The 18,430-nt window shown below is 41.9% G+C and overlaps 1 protein-coding gene across 10 annotated transcripts in view; it reads left to right on the top strand.

Annotated features, from left to right (window-relative positions):
• Babam2 (BRISC and BRCA1 A complex member 2) overlaps positions 1 to 18,430 on the top strand; it is a 378,444-nt gene that overhangs the window by 124,983 nt on the left and 235,031 nt on the right. For 7 of the 10 annotated variants that reach the window (XR_010052102.1, XM_039112461.2, XM_006239802.4 and 4 more), the window contains 2 exons: positions 7,643 to 7,837; positions 16,450 to 16,524. Coding sequence is in view for 8 of the 10 variants with exons in the window: in XM_039112461.2 (XP_038968389.1) it covers positions 7,643 to 7,837; positions 16,450 to 16,524 (270 nt within the window). In the remaining 2 variants the exon portion in view is untranslated. Of the gene's footprint in view, positions 1 to 7,642; positions 7,838 to 16,449; positions 16,525 to 18,430 lie in introns of those variants that run through there. The other 3 variants (XM_063262050.1, XM_039112464.2, XR_010052101.1) reach the window with 2 other exon arrangements.

Genomic DNA, 18,430 nt, shown 5'->3' with positions numbered 1-18,430 from the left:
GTCAGCCTGCAGATGTTTCTTTAGCTGCAAATAACAACCTGGTTGAGGCTGTTGCTTTCTGCTTTGTTCTGTGCTGCCCATCGCTGTGAGTCCCTGCGACAGAGGTGGAAAGATGGGGCACTCTATTGGGAGTATCATCTGAGACTGGGAGAATTACTATCTATCCATGAGGAAGGTTAGGGACTCTCTCTCATTTATAAAACATTTACGAAACTGCCCCACAGGGCCAGTAAGCTTGACAGGGCTTTCATTGTGATCTAAATGATTTGCTCTAAGTTGGAAAGTGGCAATTAAAATTGAGGAATTTTTAGCTTCCTAGGTTTGAGAGGATCCTGAAGACATATCATAATGAAAAGTGAAACACAAAGTGTTTGCTTTAACTGAACGATTACAGTTAATTTCTTGTAAAGACACACAGAAGCACACATTAATTTAAAACAAGCTCACACTGTTGTTTCTTGTAGTACAGCCAGGAAAAACAGTAACAAGCTGTCTCCTTCAAAATCACATCCCTGGATGATATTCGAGCAACCTGGAAGATTCAATACGTCCCCAGGAAAAACATTTGGAGTGAAGCTGCAGTAACATTTCTAGTTTGCTTTCTGCCCTTGCAGGGCTGCCACTAGGTCTGAGCAGCAAGGACTGGGCAGTGTGTGACATCAGCAGCCAGGTGCAAGGCAGCAGCACTTGTCCCAGAGCTTCAGCTGGTCTGTGCTGGGAAAAAACAAAACAAAACAAAACAAAGAAACCAACCTTCTTTCCATGTTGAGAATTTGTTAATCATTTTGTACCCTGGTGTTTTTGTTTGACATTGAATTTAGTACTAATATTAATTCATATTTTCTTTGAAAAACAGGTATAAAATGATGGTTTTAATCTTGACCAGATCTCATACTTAAAAGATATACTTTAAAGAAATTACCTTAAAATTGTGTGGGCAAAGGTAAGACCTGTAGACGAAAGGGTCTAGTTACCGTGCAGTCTGCTACTGCAAGGCGCTTGTATCATGTTCAGGAACATTAGAGTGTTAGAACTGTGTTCTTCCATTTGCTGTCACAGCATGTTTGCGTTCTGTTGGTTAGGATGCTGATAAGGCTCTTTTCCTTGGAGGACATACTTGCCTTTTCATTTCTGTCCCATTTGAGTGCTTCTGAGAGGAAGGAAGGATGGATCAAGAGATACTCCCTGAAATGTCTTTACTCTGTAGCCTTTACCCTGGTTTCTTTCCGCTTACCATCAATTCTGAAGAAAGAAATACAACTTAGAAGTGAGCTAACTGTGTGATCCTGGAGACCCTGTTAAACTGGGAGTTGAGTGCGGAGTGGAGCTGAGTCCTCCCTTTCTTTTTTCTTTCTTTTTTCTTTCTTTTTTTTTTTTTTAAGATTTATTTATTGATTGATTATATGTAAGTAAATTGTAGTTGTCTTCAGACACACCAGAAGAGGGCATCAGATCTCATTACAGATGGTCGTGAGCCACCATGTGGTTGCTGGGAATTGAACTCAAGACCTCTGGAAGAGCAGTTGGTGCTCTTAACCGCTGAGCCTTCTCTCCAGCCCCCTCTCCCTTTCTTTTAAGAGCAGTAGAAAGAGAGTCTGTCCAGAAACTTCTGATGGGCAAGAACAGACATTATGGGTTTTAAATTTTCTAAGTGTAGCCACAGCTACAATTTTGGTGTACTTTCTCATTTTTTTAGACTTAAGGCTTGCTTGCCTACTGAAGAAATTAAGCCTGTGTTCCAGCATTAATGATTCTGATATCCTAGGCTTAAAAGCTTGATGAGAGAGAAGCTCTATCATTTCGTGATAGGTATTTGAAGGTACTCTAGGACCCTCCTGGTACTTGGAGGTTTTTGTTAACCAGGTAGCTTCGTAGACCTGATAGGAGACTGAATTTCAAGTTCAGACTTAAGCGTCTTCTTTTTGTGTTCTCTCTTTTATGAGACTAGTTAGTACTATCAGAAAAATACTTGGAAAAATTACTTTCATTATTAAGATATTTGTATAGTTTTCCTTAGACATTGCCTTCGACTTCCAGCATACTTAACTAATTCCCATTCCCAGTTGACGTGAGAGTCAAGGTCATATTACACTAGCAGCCTGGTGACTGTGCTGGCTACTAGTTTACTGTAAGACCAGGGAACAGATTGGTGGGTGCAATCCTACTAGTCATTTAAAAATTCCTTCTAGGGTCTGGAGAGATGACTCAGTGGGTAAGAGCAGTTGTTGCTCTTGCAAAGAACCCAGGCTCTGTTGCCAGCATCCACATGGTGGCTCTCAACCAGCTGTAGTTCCAGATGCAGGGAATCCAGTGTGTGCTTCTGACCAGCACAAGCATCAGACACCCCCATGGTGCAGTACATATATGCAAACAAACCAACTGTACACAAAAAATAATAAAATGAATAAGATCCCTTTTAGAAAAAGCTTCAGACACAGACTTGGTGGGTGGGTGGGGGGTTGGTTGTTGGGTGAGAAGCAGATCAGAACCTTGGAGAGCTCTGGCCGTGCAGGTTTTGAATGCCCATGGTGCTTCCTTCTCACACTGGCCAGTGGCCACTGAACACAGCCCTGAGCCACCTCCTTCTCCCAGCACACACTCCACTTGAATGCAGCCATCCTTCTTAGGTTGGTGTTCAAACTCAACTTTGCTACATTTCTAAGACTACTTTTACTATTCCATATCAATCTCTCAAATGACTTCTAATTGGTGTACTTAACTATTTATTTGCATCTTAGATATTTGCCTATTTTTCTAATTAGCTCCACCTGGTTTTGAAGGAATATAACAACTTCACACATCACAGTAACAGCCTTGAACCTCAGGTTCAATAAGCCTTGCCTATGAGAGCTATTAGAATATGTGAAAATAAAGCCACGGGGCCATTGGAACTACTGCCCTGTTTCATTTCTTGCCTTGCCAATATTTGCCACTCTGAGTGTGCTACAAGAACGTAGTGAGATTTTAAGAGATTCATTTTGTTCTCAGTACTTGAATCTTCTCAAGGATAAAGGCCCCACATTTTAGCTGTCCGCTAACACTGTTGCCATCACAGGGTGTGATCACAGTGTTGAGGTCTGCTTTTGTTTGTTTGCTAGCCACATGACTATGTAAATATTTCGAGAATTGTTATGTGAACAGGGAACAGACTTGCTGTATATAAACCTAAATTTGTCATCCACACCATACTCAGGTTATGTTAGCTTTAAAAGACAGGAAATGGTATTTGAAGGGATTATGCAAAGATAGCTAAGGTAATTTCATTTCTTTATATTGAAGAATTCTTTATATCTTAAGACATAACAGAGGGCTTCATTGTTGATGTGGTCCTGTTACAAATAAGCCAAGAGCAGGGATATTTTTGTTACCATTCATATGTCCCCCAGCTGACATTTAAGCCATTTCTGCTTGTTCAGTTTCTGTTCTGTTAGAAATGTCACTGCTCATTTCCTGAGGCCACTGTGACCACTGGATGCCACCAGAGTGGACAGCACTAATACTCCCAAAGTGCTCTGTGAGCCTTGGAATTGGAACAGAGACAAGTTCAATGGTAGTGTGAGATTATACATATGATGGTTAAAGGATATGATTTTTTCCCTCCAGAACCTTCTAAGTTTCAGTTGTTTACCTTCTTTTTTTTTTTTTTTTTTTTTTTTTCGGAGCTGAGGACCGAACCCAGGGCCTTGCGGTTGCTAGGCAAGCGCTCTACCACTGAGCCAAATCCTCAACCCCTAGTTTCAGTTGTTTAAAGAGATAACTGAAGTCTGATGTCATAAACTGCTAATGGAAATAGACTGGGCTCCTGAAGGTTGAGATAGAAAGTGCTTTGTTATGTGGTATCCAGTTCCCAGGACCACACACAGACAAATATTGAAATGCAGTATGGGAACTATCCTATCCTGTTTTGTAAAACTTCTATTTTTTCCATTATGGCATGTGGTAAATGCATTTATACTTAAACATATACACATATACACAAACATTTTAGAGAATATGGAAATCAAGTTTCAAAAACCTACAAAATGTCTTTCAATTGTAGAAATCAGGTGATACCTTTTTTTTCTAGTAAGTTTCTTGTGCATGGATGGTTTTTGTGGTGTATTACACTCCCATGTGTTAATGTACCCATTAAATAATACCCTCAGTATTACTAGTTCTTTGGCTAATTTAAGATATAAGTATTATTGCTCATAATTTGGCTCAACTTTCTTGTGTGGCTGCTGTAGGAGGCGATGACACATAGGGCACATGATACGAATGTCACATGGGAGTAAGAAACAACTTGTGGAGGTGTACTTCTGTCCTCAGAAAACGCTACACTAATTAGTCCTTTTAGATCCTGGTCTAGGGCTAGCCTCGCCCTGAGAACAGGAAGTGCAGGATGGCAAAGTCCTGGATCTGCAGGGTCTCTCTGTGGAGGAGGGCACATGATCCTTAATGCTGGCAAGGAGACTTGCTGTCATTCTGCAGGTTTTAAAGTCACACTTCTTTGATTACTAACAAGGCTTCATATTTTCATGCTGTTCCTGGTCCCTTTGATGCCCCTTTATGTTAGAATGTTAGGCAGGATTTTGTTTTAAGTTTTTAGGTGATTTTAGTTTTTCTTATTATATTTCTAACTCATTCTATACATTATCCTCTTAGTGACAAATTTTATCTTAAAATTATTTTTGTAGAAGAGCGATTTGTCTGGGATGTCGTTCCCCTCGGTGGTGATTCCAAATCTCCTCTGTTTATCTCCCTATCTAATCTTCCCCAAGCCACGACTAGTGGCAGTTGTTCGTAGCTCTTCCCACTCCTGACGTCCATTCAGGTGGCTTCAGTCTGAGGAACACTGAGCTGCCTGTGAGCCAGGCCTCTCCGGCTGCTCTGATCATTACCTTAATTACAGAGGAGCCCCTTCTGAGGGCGGCAGCGATGTGAGTGGAGTGGGTTAGGAAGAAAGAGACGTGTGCATTCAACAGGAATGCCCCTCATGCCAGGCAGGGACAGGGGATCACCATTCCCGTGAAATGGGCTGTGCGTCTAGTTCACTAATATTTCAGTCAACTAAACTAGGGGCAGAGGGCAGTATTACATTTATACAGTCTTACTCTGCACCCCACTAGCTAAATAGTCTTGATTCCCCCCATCCCGTATCTGAGGTATTTTAGTGAAGACAATTTAAATTTCTCTTCCAAACTGTTAGTTAGTTCTTTGGTTATTTTCAGTAACTGTAATTGATCATTTTCTTCAGTTGTATTTTTTATTATTCACTTTCCGATCCATTTTAGATTTCTGCTTTTGTTAGTATATTAAATGACCTTTGCTTCTGGCTTGTGGCCATCTTCATTTCAGATGTCTTTTGTTCATTACAAAAATAAGGCAGAGCAGAACTTTATGGGTAGAAACTCAGCTATATTTTGCTTTTTATAGTGAGTCCTGAAAATGTATGCTGCTGCTGCCTCCATCCCTGGATGAAAGTTTGGACATTCTTCTTTATTTATGGCTCACGAGGATTAGGAAGCCCAGTGTCCTGTATGCTAGACACTGTTTTTAAAATATGTCTTAGTCTTTAGTAGACTTACTCTTAAGGAGCCTTAAGACTAAAGTTTATACAATGTGTGTGTGTGTGTGTGTGTGTGTGTGTGTGTGTGTGTGTGTGTGTGTGTAAAACCTTTTATATTTTCTATGTTCTTCCCTTCTGGATAAAGTGATTTAAACACATGTTGCCTTACAAAAGCAGTCATATAGTCATAAGAGACAAATCTTTAGTTAGTTTATTATGTCCATATGGGTGTGGTTTTCAGCTAAGTCAAGGTCAGAGGCATTTCCAGGTATTGGGAGGCTGTGTTTTAATAGGAAGGAGGTGTTGGTTGGCATGTCTATACTGTGAATTTAACAATTAGGTTGAATAGTTTGAAATTAATTTCAATTATTCAAGAGATGTTTGTCTGATAATATGTTTTCGTGATTTTTTTTTTTCTTATTGTGTGGACTTGATGTGTTCCAAACTCTGAATAAAAATGGTAAGATTAAGAAATGGAAATTGAGGTGACTAAAGCTTTTTCCTTTTGCTCTAGTACTCTAGGCAGCCTGGGAAGGCATACTCAACTAAGAGGTACAAAGTCATTCTCTTTCCTATTTGTCAGTGTGACTGACCTCTGAAGGAAACACCTAGCAGACTGTGTAATGGCCATTTTCAGTTCTGGCCTGTGTTTGTACATCCTGTTAATGTTTTGAATGAGTTTTTGAATAGGTCAAAGAATCTTGGGCTGTTAAGGCCAAGAACTTTGCCATGAATGACTCTGTTCTAGCCAAATCACTTTATGTCACCATGCCTACTTTATTGTGTGATGGCAGAGCATTTGTTCTTTCTCTTTTTGCGAATATTTGCTTGGTCCTGTTCTTCCTATCAGTGAAGGAATGCCTTGTTTCTTCCCCACCATCATCTAATCCCTGTCAGACAATGCAGAAGAGCACAGTACCATTGTCCTGGGTGTCTAGGATATCAGTGCCAATAGATGCCATCGAGCCAAGAATCTTTAGCTGCTTGACAATTTGTATAAAATGATGTGGTGTTTGTAGTAATCTGTGTACACCATCTATAATATAAACACTGCCTAAATGGTTCTAGTCTATTGTCTAGAGAATAACAGACAAGGAAAGATATCAGTCCAGTACAAACACATTTTTTTCCCTAAATGATTTTAATCTGTAGTTGTTGAAGCTTTGAATGGACACTAAGGGCATCAGCCTCCTTGTAATGAATGCCTTCTTTTGTTTTGTTTTTTTCATTTTCTTCAGGTAGGGGCAGTGCTTAGGTTGTCCTTAAAGGAAGGTAGTATAGTGTGATGGCTCTAAGTGGGCCTGCAAGATCCCTGGGGACCTTTCAGGGATCTGTGATGGCTGAGTCTTTTCAGGACCACATGAAGATGCTATCTGTCCTCCTTTTATTGTGCTGTTTTCACTTATTCTGAAGAAGCGCTGGTGGGCACTAGTGATACATAATCAAGGAAGGACATGGCTCCAGATGTGCTGTAGTCCTGTCGTCAGTGTAGCGCTCACTGCTGTGCAGTGGCTGATGTATAACAGGAACAGTTCAGTTAGCACACAGGGAGGAAGAGTGAGCAGACAGACACGAGCCTGACTACTAGACACTTGCTAGGTCTTCCCTTAGTCCTTCCTTTCCCCCTCTGAATCATGCATTCCCTAGATGTGTTTTCCCCTGTACCTTCTCCATTCTTATTCTTTCCAGTGTTGGTCCAGTCTATTCTGCTTGTATTTCTGGGTGATGCTGTTGTTTGCAGAGTATTTATTTATACCTAGTGTTACAGATGTTGATAGTCTGCAACGTGGAATTCAATTACTTTTGTATAGAATGCTGAATCTAGGTGCTGCCTGTTAAACAACCAAAGGTTATAAAAGAATAAAAAACAAATCCCGTGTTCCAGGTCAAAACCAGTCTTCCTGGTGATTTTGAGTTTTCACTTTGGCAATCCCTGCGTCCCTGCAGGTACTAGCGGCCCTGCCTCTGTGCACAGCTTGTCAGGAGCAGTCTTGCTCTCGGGCTCTTGTTGCTCCCTTCGTCTGCTCTGATGTGCAGTTGTATGAGGGGTTTGTATGAGGCTCTGTTTCACTGACCTTGTTTATGGCTCTGCAGAACCTTGCCTCCTGGAACCCTTCGAACCCCGAGTGCCTGCTGCTTGTGGTGAAGGAGCTGGTGCAGCAGTACCACCAGTTTCAGTGCGGCCGCCTCCGTGAGAGCTCACGCCTCATGTTTGAGTACCAGACGCTCCTGGAAGAGCCTCAGTATGGAGAGAACATGGAAATTTATGCTGGGAAGAAAAACAACTGGGTGAGTGTTGAGAGCTAGGGGAGTTACTTCATCTGGGATGAAATTAAAGTGATAAGAGCCTTGGGATATCCATGCAGAGTGAGGTCACTTCTGTACACACAGATGGCTTAGGTGACCTGTGCACATTCTCATAATGTAGAGGTTGAAGAGGACTAATGGTGAGCACGCTGATTTGTAAAGAACACCACAGGAGAAATGTGCAGAGTTAGGTTCATCCCTGGCTCCTGTGCTCCGAAGTCAGGGAACTTGCCTGAGCACTGCCCGTGCTCCTCAGCTCCAAGCGGGCCCTGATGCAGGTGCGGCTGGCAGGCCATGGATAGATGCCGGCATGGCCCCCTTCACTTACAGAGCGACTTCCAGTACCCCAGTCAGGTAAGAGGGTCAGCCGCCCTGGCAGCAGCTGGTTGTCTGGAGCCCTCATGCTCCCCCAGCTCTTCTCTTAAAGGCAAGGCCTTGTTATGCAGCTCAGAGTAGTCTAGGAGTTGCTACACGGCCCAGGTTGGCCTCAGACTCAGGATCCTTCCGTCCCTCTTTCCCGAGTGCTGCGGTTACAAGGACTCCCACCACATGTAGCCATAGCTGCTTCTTACAGTTCTTTTGCATTGTGTGATCGTTTCTGAAATATGAAGTAGATTTTAGCCCTCCTCTGTCCAGAAACTTCATATACCCTTCCTTCCCCACCCCACATGTCAGCTCAGCCGCAATCTCAAGTGGTATCATGAGCTCTGATGTTGCACCACTGTCCATCCTTCGGGCTCCGCTTACTTCCTCTTCTGCTTTGTTGCACTAGGCTTAGCTGTGCTGGCACCTCTCCTGGAATGCAGACACAGCAGGCACACTCCTGTCCAGGGCACTGTGCACACGTTTCTGAGCTTGCTGTTTTTCTCCCAGGAATGGTGAGCACCATTCCAACTTCAAATCTCAGCTAATGTATTTTCAATAATATCCTGGTCCAATTTTAAAAATTTTTTGAGATATGTTTTACATAACTTTACCTGTTTTGCTTGTCTGAGTTTATGCTTTTCAGTTAATTGGCATGATCACCACCATGTTCTACAATGGTTCTGTCACCCTCCAGTAAGGTTGTTCATATTCACCATTAGTCTTTTTTTCTTCATGTAGCCTGTGTGACCTCTAACTTTCTTTTGATTCCTGTAGATTTTCTTTCTGTACACTGCATGTGGTTACAACACATCCCTAATGGTTAGTGACTGGGTGCTTTCACTTAGCAGAATGTATTTCAGACCTTCATGTGTACTTCGTTTCTTTTAATGGCTGAGTAATATTCCACTGGACAGACATGTCACATCTTGTTTTTCTAGTCACTAATTCAAGACATTTTAGTTGTTTTTACCTTTGACTTTTATGAATAGTGCTGTTGTGAACATACATATATAATCCTTTATTATCCTTATTCTTAAATTCATGTGTTAGTGTGTAAGGCATTCACTCCAGCACTCAGTATCTCCACATAATACTGTTCACTGTCATAGGCTTTGTTTGTTAGGCATCTGGATAGAGCTACACCTTGGCCCCTCCTAGTCTGTGCGTGCGTTCTGGCCAGTGCTTAATCTCCCCATCACTCTACTGGAAAGGGCGTCATTGTAAGCCCTTGTGTGGCTGATGACAAGATGCAGTTTTCTGTAGGCTGCTGATCCCAGGCCCTCAGCTTGTGCTAGCTGTACCCCAAAGCAGCCTTCAGCTCCTCTTTAGGGCCTTTCCATACGGTGCCTCTTCAGCTGACAGTTGGCCTTAACTACAGCAAACCAGCAGGAGAGGTGGAGAGAGAGTGTGCACAGCAAAGCATTCTTCCAGCATACTCTTGTCGAGATGATGCTGTCAGTTATCATTGCCAGTTAGATCCGGCCACATACAAGGGAGACCTCCAGTACACGAAAGTGTAAATGCCAGGATGGTCGTGTACCACACTTGGGAAGCCTGCCATATGTGATGCTCCTTGATTTTTCCTGTGAAAGGTCAAAGTTCAGGGCAGCCATTGCTCTACTGCACACCTTGAGAGGTGTGTGCTGCATTATCAGTGTTTGCTGAATGGCGGAGCGAGTAAACTCTAGTGACATAGAACTACTTTAGGCGTTCTTCTCTGGTGAACTCTCTTAGACCCCACCAAGCCGGTCCTATGCTCAAAATGGAGTTTCTAACATGGAGTTTCTAACATATTTAAGGGATGTGATTTCTAAAGTCTAAAGATAAGCAATATACTTTAAAACCTTTCAACAAGTCTTATTGTTAGCACATGCTTAAGAGTTCAAGGTCTTTTCTTTTACTTGTGTGTGTGTGTGTGTGTGTGTGTGTGTGTGTGTGTGTGTGTGTCCATGCCGTGATATTCTTGTGGCAGGCAGAAGACAGCTTGTGGGAGCTTATTGTTCCTTTCTAGCATGTGGGATTTGAAGAACTCAGGTCATAAGGTTTGGCAGAAGATGCCTTTACCCACTTAATTATCCTTAATTATTTTTCCAGTCCTTTCAAGTTTTTAAAAAGAAACTTAACACTTATTTATTTATGACAATTCTTTTTCTTTTAAGATCTATTTTATTTTTATGTATATGAATACACTGTAGCTGTCTTCAGACACACCACAAGAGGGCATTGGATCCCATTACAGATGGTTGTGAGCCACCATGTGGTTGCTGGGAATTGAACTTAGGACCTCTGGAGAGCAGCCTCCGCTCTTAACTGTTGAGCCATCTGTCCAGCCCAACACTTATTTATTGATGTGTGTGTGTGTGTGTCTGCCTGTGTTTGAGAGTGTACATGCCATGGGCTGTGTGTGGAGGTTAGACAGCAACCTACAGCAGTTCTTACTTTTCAGCACGTAGGTTCCTGGGATTGAACTTGGGTCTTCAGACTTGCCAGCAAGTACCTTTACCCACCGACCTATCCTACCAGCCTTGGTTTTTACTTTGTAAAGTCTTCTATATTGCAGTATATAAGAGATATGACCCTGGATTTGCCACTTCCATTTTAAGTACATGGTTTAATCCTATCAAGTATAATGACATTGTTGTGCAAACCACAACAGAAAAGTGCTTGATTTTCAGCTAAAATGTTTCAAATTAAGAGTGATATTAGCTTGTTTTTGCTGTTATAAACTCACTGTGATCTTGGCTACTTAAGACAACCTAGCCATGTTGTCTTACAGTCCCAGAGATCAGCACTGAGAATGGATCTGCCGGCTCTAAGATTAAGGCAAGGCACAGAAATGCACCTGAAGGAGGCTCACAGGGAAATGCTGGCCAGGGCTCCACCCACAGACATGGTCTTTGAGAAATCATGGAGAAGCAGAACCATCCTTGATGACTGTGAAGAAGAAGACATAGTGGAGGGGTGGTCTCTGAGTAGATGGTTTTTAGACTTATGTAGGAGTGTAGTCGTCAGTTGTAACAGCTGGAGAGCCAAGAAACAAGCATCACAAAGGAATCAGACCTCTTTTCCCTCTCCCCTACTATTTCTGTATATGTGTGTACACATGTGGAATGCATGTACCTGTATGTACACACACATGTGAAGGACAAAGACTGATGTGGGGTGACTTTACCTTGTATATTAAGGCACAGTCTCTGGCTAAATCAAAACTTGTCTTGTCAGCTGGTCTCAGCAGCCAGTTTGCTCTGAGAATTCCTTGTCTTCACATCCTCCAGTGTCTTGACGCATATCACAAGGCTTTTCTGTCAACCTTGTCCTCTTCAGTAATTTATTAGTGACCTGGTGACATAGAGCTTAAAGTTGAGTTCTATTCTCTTTTACTGTTGTAGTAAGGAATTCTACTGTTTTAGCTTCTGGTTTCTCCTTGCTTTAAAATAGATATAAATACATTACATCTATTGAATATGGTTTGGGGGAAAGTAATACATTCTAAGAATGTCTTTAGAGTGTGGCATTCTAATAAGACTAACTGTATGTTTATATTCCTGCAAATGAAGTTTCCACTAATCGCCAGACTAATTGGTTGCCAGTTTTAAGAATCACCCCTGCCATACTGTCCCCAAATGAAGTTAGAGTCACCTTTCCCAGTTAGTTCTTGGCCTTTTCCTTTTCTGAGTGGCACCAGCCCATTTCATAGGAAAGCTTATTTGTGGATCAGGGAGCAGTGCCTAGGACAGGAAGGAGTATCCCCTGAGGCAGAACGACCTGAGTGGAATGTGTTCAGCACAAGATGTCTACCTATCACTCACCAAAGGTGAAGGGAACTGTGGGGCAGCTGCTTCGAAGCAGAAAAGCCAAGCACCAGGAAATTGTCCAACTGCAGTCTTGTCAGCTGGAGCGACAGCCAGCACATGCTCACTTAAAAAGAGGAGGACGCACATACTCAGGGCTGGTGCTGGGGACAGGCAGTTGGCAGGAAGGCTGACCTTTTCACGGTCATAGGTCAGATAATTTTCTTTATCTATCCAAAAAGAGATCTGACCAGAGTCTGACTAAAAACAATTCAAATTATTCTCTTTAATTGGCTGCATCTAAATGTCTCAATTATAGCTTACAGGAAGGAATGCTGTAGAAATAATCTTCAACAGTACAACAAAGTACCGAAAATCAAATATAAAGACAGCCATTGTTTGTGCTTGAGCAATGCTGGTATGTGTATGTGTGTACATGTATGTGCTTTCCTCCTCATAGTGTGTCTGTAATTTCAGTTAGCTTTTAGGACATAGGAGAGTCAGTGGCAGCTAACAACAGAGTCCTTGAGCTGTAGTTCCCAGCATTCCAGTGCCTTAAAGATTGGTGAGAGTTGCCTGTGCTCTCCTGTAATGTTTCTGTGGTTCTAGGGGTTGACACGAGGCCCGTATATTCTAGGCAGTCCTTTTGCTGCTGAACTGGAGCTCCAGCCTGGCTGTGTAACGGGTGCTGGGTCAGCAAGCAGCACGCCCACCGAAACGGGCTCTGAGAGGAGATAAGTATAGCCCTGTACTAGCATCTCATGGTTCTGAATGTCACAGTAAAACCCAGTGGCTTGTATAATTAATATGTGCTGACAAAGTAGTTTTTCAGAAAGCTGGAGACCGTAATCCCATTTTCTTTCCCAGTATAGCAAATTCTATCACAAGTTTCTTTCTTTCTTTTTTTAGTTTTATACTGTAGCCCATTGCAGATAAACTCCCATTTTATTTTGGTTTTGGGACCAACAGTTGTTTTCTTCTGACTTCAGTTGTGTCAGTCAGTCCCTTGCCAATAAAACCCATGTGTCAGTGCGAGGAGTGACCTTCTGACAAAGGATAGGTAGGGACCATCTGAGAGGCTTTTTTTTTTTTTTTTGACATTTGGTCTAAAATAGTTGGTAAAATAAAAATATATTGTATAAACTAAAAGAGGGCCAAAAAGCTAAAATGTAGTATGTGGACTAAAATAACCTGCAGTTCACATGAGTCCACATGTTAAAAAAAAGTCTAATTATTTTTTATTACCTTATATGGACAAGAGTTCTTATAAGTCATTAAATCCCACATTTTGTTTCTTTTATTGAGTTGTCAAATACATATATGTGTGCATATGTGTGTATACAGATAGAGATATGCATACATATATACACAGGTCATTGGATGTAACCATTTCAAACCACCAGATTACAGTTTCAACTATAGACGAATATTTTGCACTAGGTAGACATAGTTCTTTCTTTATTGCTAGGTGGCTTGCCTTCATAAGTTGAGAATGAAGAGTTAAGGGGTCGAATTTCATTCATCATTTCTCCAACTCTCTTTCCCACTTGGAAATCCCATGGCAACTTTTAAAGTGCTGTCCCCAAATGACTTAACTGTATTCCGCATGCTGGCAGTAGTCACTTTTGCACCTACTACCTCTGTGGATGCGTATCGTACATCCTGTAGGGGTTAGAGATCGTTCACATGTGGAGGAGAGTTTCTGTGGGCCAGAGATCCGTCTCCTGCTTATTGGCTCTAGCAACCCTCACCATCCTGCTCTTCTCTGAGCCCTGCCTTGGCCTTTTGCTGTAGCTGCTCTGGACACTTTGTTTCCTTGCTCAGTTCTTCTTTTGTCACCTCACTCTGTAAAGGAGGTAAATCTCCACACTGAGGATTCAACAAGAAAAGTCATGATCTGATCACAGTGTGTTGAGATGAAAGTGAGCTGCCCCTCATTTTCCCTGAAAAGGTACGGAGTAATCCAGGACAATGGCAGAGTCCAGCCTGGAGGCCGTGCCGCTCCCTCTGCCTGGTAGCCGGTGCCAGGGAACATGAGAAGTGGCTGCACTCTATCAGTAGTGTGTGTTTCCACTCTGGCTATGAGATAGGAGGAAAATCTATAAGTTGGGGGATTGTGGATTCCTTTGTTATTTTTGTTTTGTTTTGTTTGTCTGAAATAATAATAGAATTATCATTTATTGTACTGAATGATAAATATCAAGGGAAGGATACAAAATTGAGAATTTCTATGGTATTGGAGAAATAAAACTTGAACTAGGAAAGCCTTGGGAGCAGAGAGAGAGCGTTTTGGGAGCATTGGCATATAAATATTTCAGGTTCTGAGCTCGTGTGAGGTTCGCTGAAGAGTATAGCAAAGCCGAGAGGTGTGGTGTTAAGCTCAGCATACTCCATTGTTCCAGGCTGAGGCCATTCGACATGAGGCCAGCTGGTGTAGAGAAGGCCCTGGGAATGGGGCCCTGGATGCCAAGTGAATTATGTTCCAAGCAAGCAGTGACTATCCCTGTCAGAGTGCTGCTGCCATGACCCTGAGATGAAGGTGACAGGAATCTCCATGGAGTGTGGCCATGAGGAGGTCGTTAGTGACCTTGCAAGAGCTGTTTTGGTGGAGTGATGAGGAGGAAGGGTCCACTACAGAGAAAAACAAAAGAGGAAGTGCAGACCTCAAATAGACTCTTATTTTTTTTTTTTTCAGAAGGATGATTTTGTGATGTGGAACAAATAGTAAGATGGGAGCTTAACAAAGAAGTGAAATAAAAGACTGGTCTAAGAGGCTCGTGTGCATGCTGATGGGGCAAGTGGGGAAGAAAATGACCTTGTAAGTGCAAGAGGAGAGCGTCAGTCAGGAGCTTGGGTTCCTGGCTGAGCACCGTACACAGTATCAGAGGATGACTTTCTGTTTTATTTCTGTGCTCTCAGTACCCAACGGGCTAGTAGCTTTTTATAAAACCCCATTTAACACAACAGAGTTAGATGTTAGAACTAGCCTTACTTCATTCAAAGTATGAGCCCCTCCTTGACAGAGCCAAGAACCATAGTTCAATAGGATATGCTAGCTTCAGAGTCTTGTAGGGCTAAGCCTAACACCAGAAGTCTTGGGCTCAATAAAAGGGAAATTAGGCTAGAATCTCACCACTATTCTTTCAAGAGTCACTTCAAGGTGTTTACAGATCATCTTGTGGCCTCCCAGCTTTGTGGGTTCTTTTCTTCCCACAAATAACGTCAGTCAGTGCTATGCCTGTGTTCTTGGATGTGTAGTCTTCTGTGGAAGGCGGTAGACTTTCTGGGAGCTATACTGACTCTTCTTCTCCAGTTTATCTTTCAGCAGCTGTCACTTGTGGCTAAATGTGGGACTTCCTGCATAACCCCGTCTCCATACTGGGATTCAGTCTGGCTTTCGATTGCACAGGTCTCATGCATGCTGTCACAGCTGCTGTGAGTTCCTCCGTGCAGCTGCCCTGATGTGTTCAGAAGATACACTTCAGGTTTTCCCTCCTCCCTTTCTACAGTGATCCATGAACCCTAGGAGAAGGGCGGTTATAATGTAGATGCCCTATTTAGGTATGGGTGTTCTCAAATCTTTTATTCTCTGTGTCTTGAGAGAGGGTGGGAGATTCAGGATCTCACATAGCTTTGCTGCCTTTGCATAGAGTCCTCGGAACCCTGAGATCACTGAATAGTTTGCTTAGAAACAGTGCTAGCTAGCATGCATGAAGCCCTGGGTGTGCTTCCTGGTAAAACAAAACACACACACACATACACACACACACACACACACACACACACACACACACGCACACACAGACACTCACACACACATGCATGCACACACACACACAGGCATGCACACATGTACAAAGCAATTCATTGAAGCTATTATTTATAGCTTCAGTGCTTTACATTTCTAATTACTGAAAATATTAGTTGATAATATTAGTGAACTTTCAAGAGATTAGAAACTTTTCTGGGTTGCATTGATGTTTCACTGTACATTAGAGGAAGTTTGATCTCTGTTTAGACTTCCACACATCCTGTAATGGATGTCAACATACATGATGGTATGTTACAGGCTCAGGGTGTGGTATGAATACTTAGTAAAGCAGATGAGCCTGGGAGGTAGGGTGATCTCTTCATACTTCAGTTTTTTGAAAAATGATATTCATTCATGTATTCATTTCACAGTTTTTTAAAAAACCCAATACTACTTTAGAATTTTATCATGCATTAAATTGAAGAGTTCTGATGTTAAAACTGTGCCCTTTTAATAGTTTAAGAATTCTTTTTAATCCTCTTCTACTTTCCAACCTTATTTTTCTATCCTATGTTAGGAAACTCTAAAAGAAGCTGTCTGCATATTGACATAGTTGAATTTTTTTCTTGGACATAATTGTTACTTATCAGTCTGTTTTATATTTTAATCCTTTTGTCTCCCTACAGACTGGTGAATTTTCAGCTCGTTTTCTGTTGAAGTTACCAGTAGATTTCAGCAACATTCCCACGTACCTTCTCAAGGTAAAACTATGCATTATCAATAAGAATACAAATCAGACTGTGATCATTTAGCTCCATATTTGTATGCCTTGTTTCTTCTCACTTTGTTCAGATAGTGAATTCTAGTAAGATGCGTACTGCAGGAAAAGCCATTGGAATTGTTTTCCTCAGCTATTGTACTAACCTTAAAGGTTGTTTAGGCATGAGTTTTCATGCATGGTGACCATACATTAGTAGTATAAATAAATTACACATGGGAAAATCATCTTTATTTAGTAATCTTACTGGGATAAAAGACTCATAGATATTGTCCTAGGTATTCTACATATTAAATATGCTTAAAAGGCGTTTCATCTTTATGTCAGCAACTGAACTTAGGTCCCTTAAAAGTTGGGCTGTCTCAGAGACTCATTCGTCTAATTAGAGCAGTATATATGGCGTTCATTTAAAGCAGGTTAGGGACCAAGGGAACAACTATTTGGTAAGGGATCCTTACATGTTCCATAGAGAAGAGGTTGGCTCCAAAAGACTACTTGTGGCTAGTGAAAGAAAACAGATAGATCAAAGAGCAAGTTTTAAAAAGGAAATGTCAAGGCAGAGGCCCTGGCCCACTCAGATGAGGACTGTGGGTTATGATTTAAGACTTGGCTGGCTGCCTGCATCTTCTTCCCACCTGTCCTTCTGTAGTTTCAGTCTAATCTTAAAGTTTCTCTGCCTTTTTGTTTTGTTCTGTTTTGTTTTCCTGTTCTGAGACAGGATTTCTCTGAGTAGCCCTGGCAGTCCCAGAAATAGATCTGTAGACCCAGCTGTCCAGGCACTCAGAGATCCTCCTGTCTCTGTCTCTCAAGGGCTAGAGCTAAAGGCATGCACCACCACTGCATTCTCTCATTCTTAATCCGATGTTGTTCAAGAGCTGTTGAGAGAAAGGAAATTAGCGATTTCAGCCAGGACTCTGGAGAATGGCTGGAAACTTGCTGTGCTCTTTGGAGAGCATTTGCAATAGGAACTCCTTGGCATGCTACTTATGTTTGGATGTTCCCCACCTAATCATTAGGTCTGTAACTGTTTCTGTTGGAATACAAATAAGGTTTACTCTTTCAACTCCTAGGGTTAGCACCTGCTTTGTCATGATGACAGCAGGTCACCTCACTTGGCCTAGTAATTAGCTGCTGAGGCAGAACGTGTGAGCACTGAGATAGCATGAGACACCCTGCTTATTGCAGCAGTGAGCCTCATTGCATTGTTGGAGCTTAGCATCTACTCTTAAGTTCATATTACCAATTGGAGCACATGCACTTACTAATGGATTCCTTGATGCTAGGAAAAGAGACTTAATAAATATTCTATGATATAATTTTACTTTGTACTGTAAGTGGAAATGGCTCTTAACATGATACCTAACTTTAGACCCTGAATTTTACTTTGGTTGAGCAAAGTCAAAGGCTTAGATAAATGAATTACTTGAGTGAAAACTCTGTCAGCAGAAACAGTTTTCCAGCTGCTACTCTTTATTTGCCAGAGATGGGAACTGAGCGCAAACTCAGGTAAACTAAAGGGAGAACGTGCTCTGCTTCTGTAGTCTGCCTACACAGCAGCACACTAGCCCTGTGTTCCACAGGTTTCAGATCATGTGGATTGACCTTCCAAGTCTGTTCCTTCCGGACTCTGTTCTCTACCCCATTTGATGTATTTGTAGGGAGAAACTGTGGTCCATAGAACAGCAGAGAGGCTACTGAAATCATCAAAGTGTGATTATTCATCATAGTATTCAAAGAAAGAAAGATTATCTTGTAATTATATCCACTTGACCATATAGAGACAGGCTCTGTGTCTGAATCAATGAATTTAGACAAAGAAAGATGGAATATTTATTTATGTATACTGAACGTGTACAGGTTCTTTGTGTGGGTGGGTGGGGTGTTAAAAT

Source organism: Rattus norvegicus, chromosome 6, assembly GCF_036323735.1.
Source record: "Rattus norvegicus strain BN/NHsdMcwi chromosome 6, GRCr8, whole genome shotgun sequence".
Lineage (NCBI taxonomy): Eukaryota > Metazoa > Chordata > Mammalia > Rodentia > Muridae > Rattus > Rattus norvegicus.
This window is presented reverse-complemented; position numbering and strand designations above follow the sequence as displayed.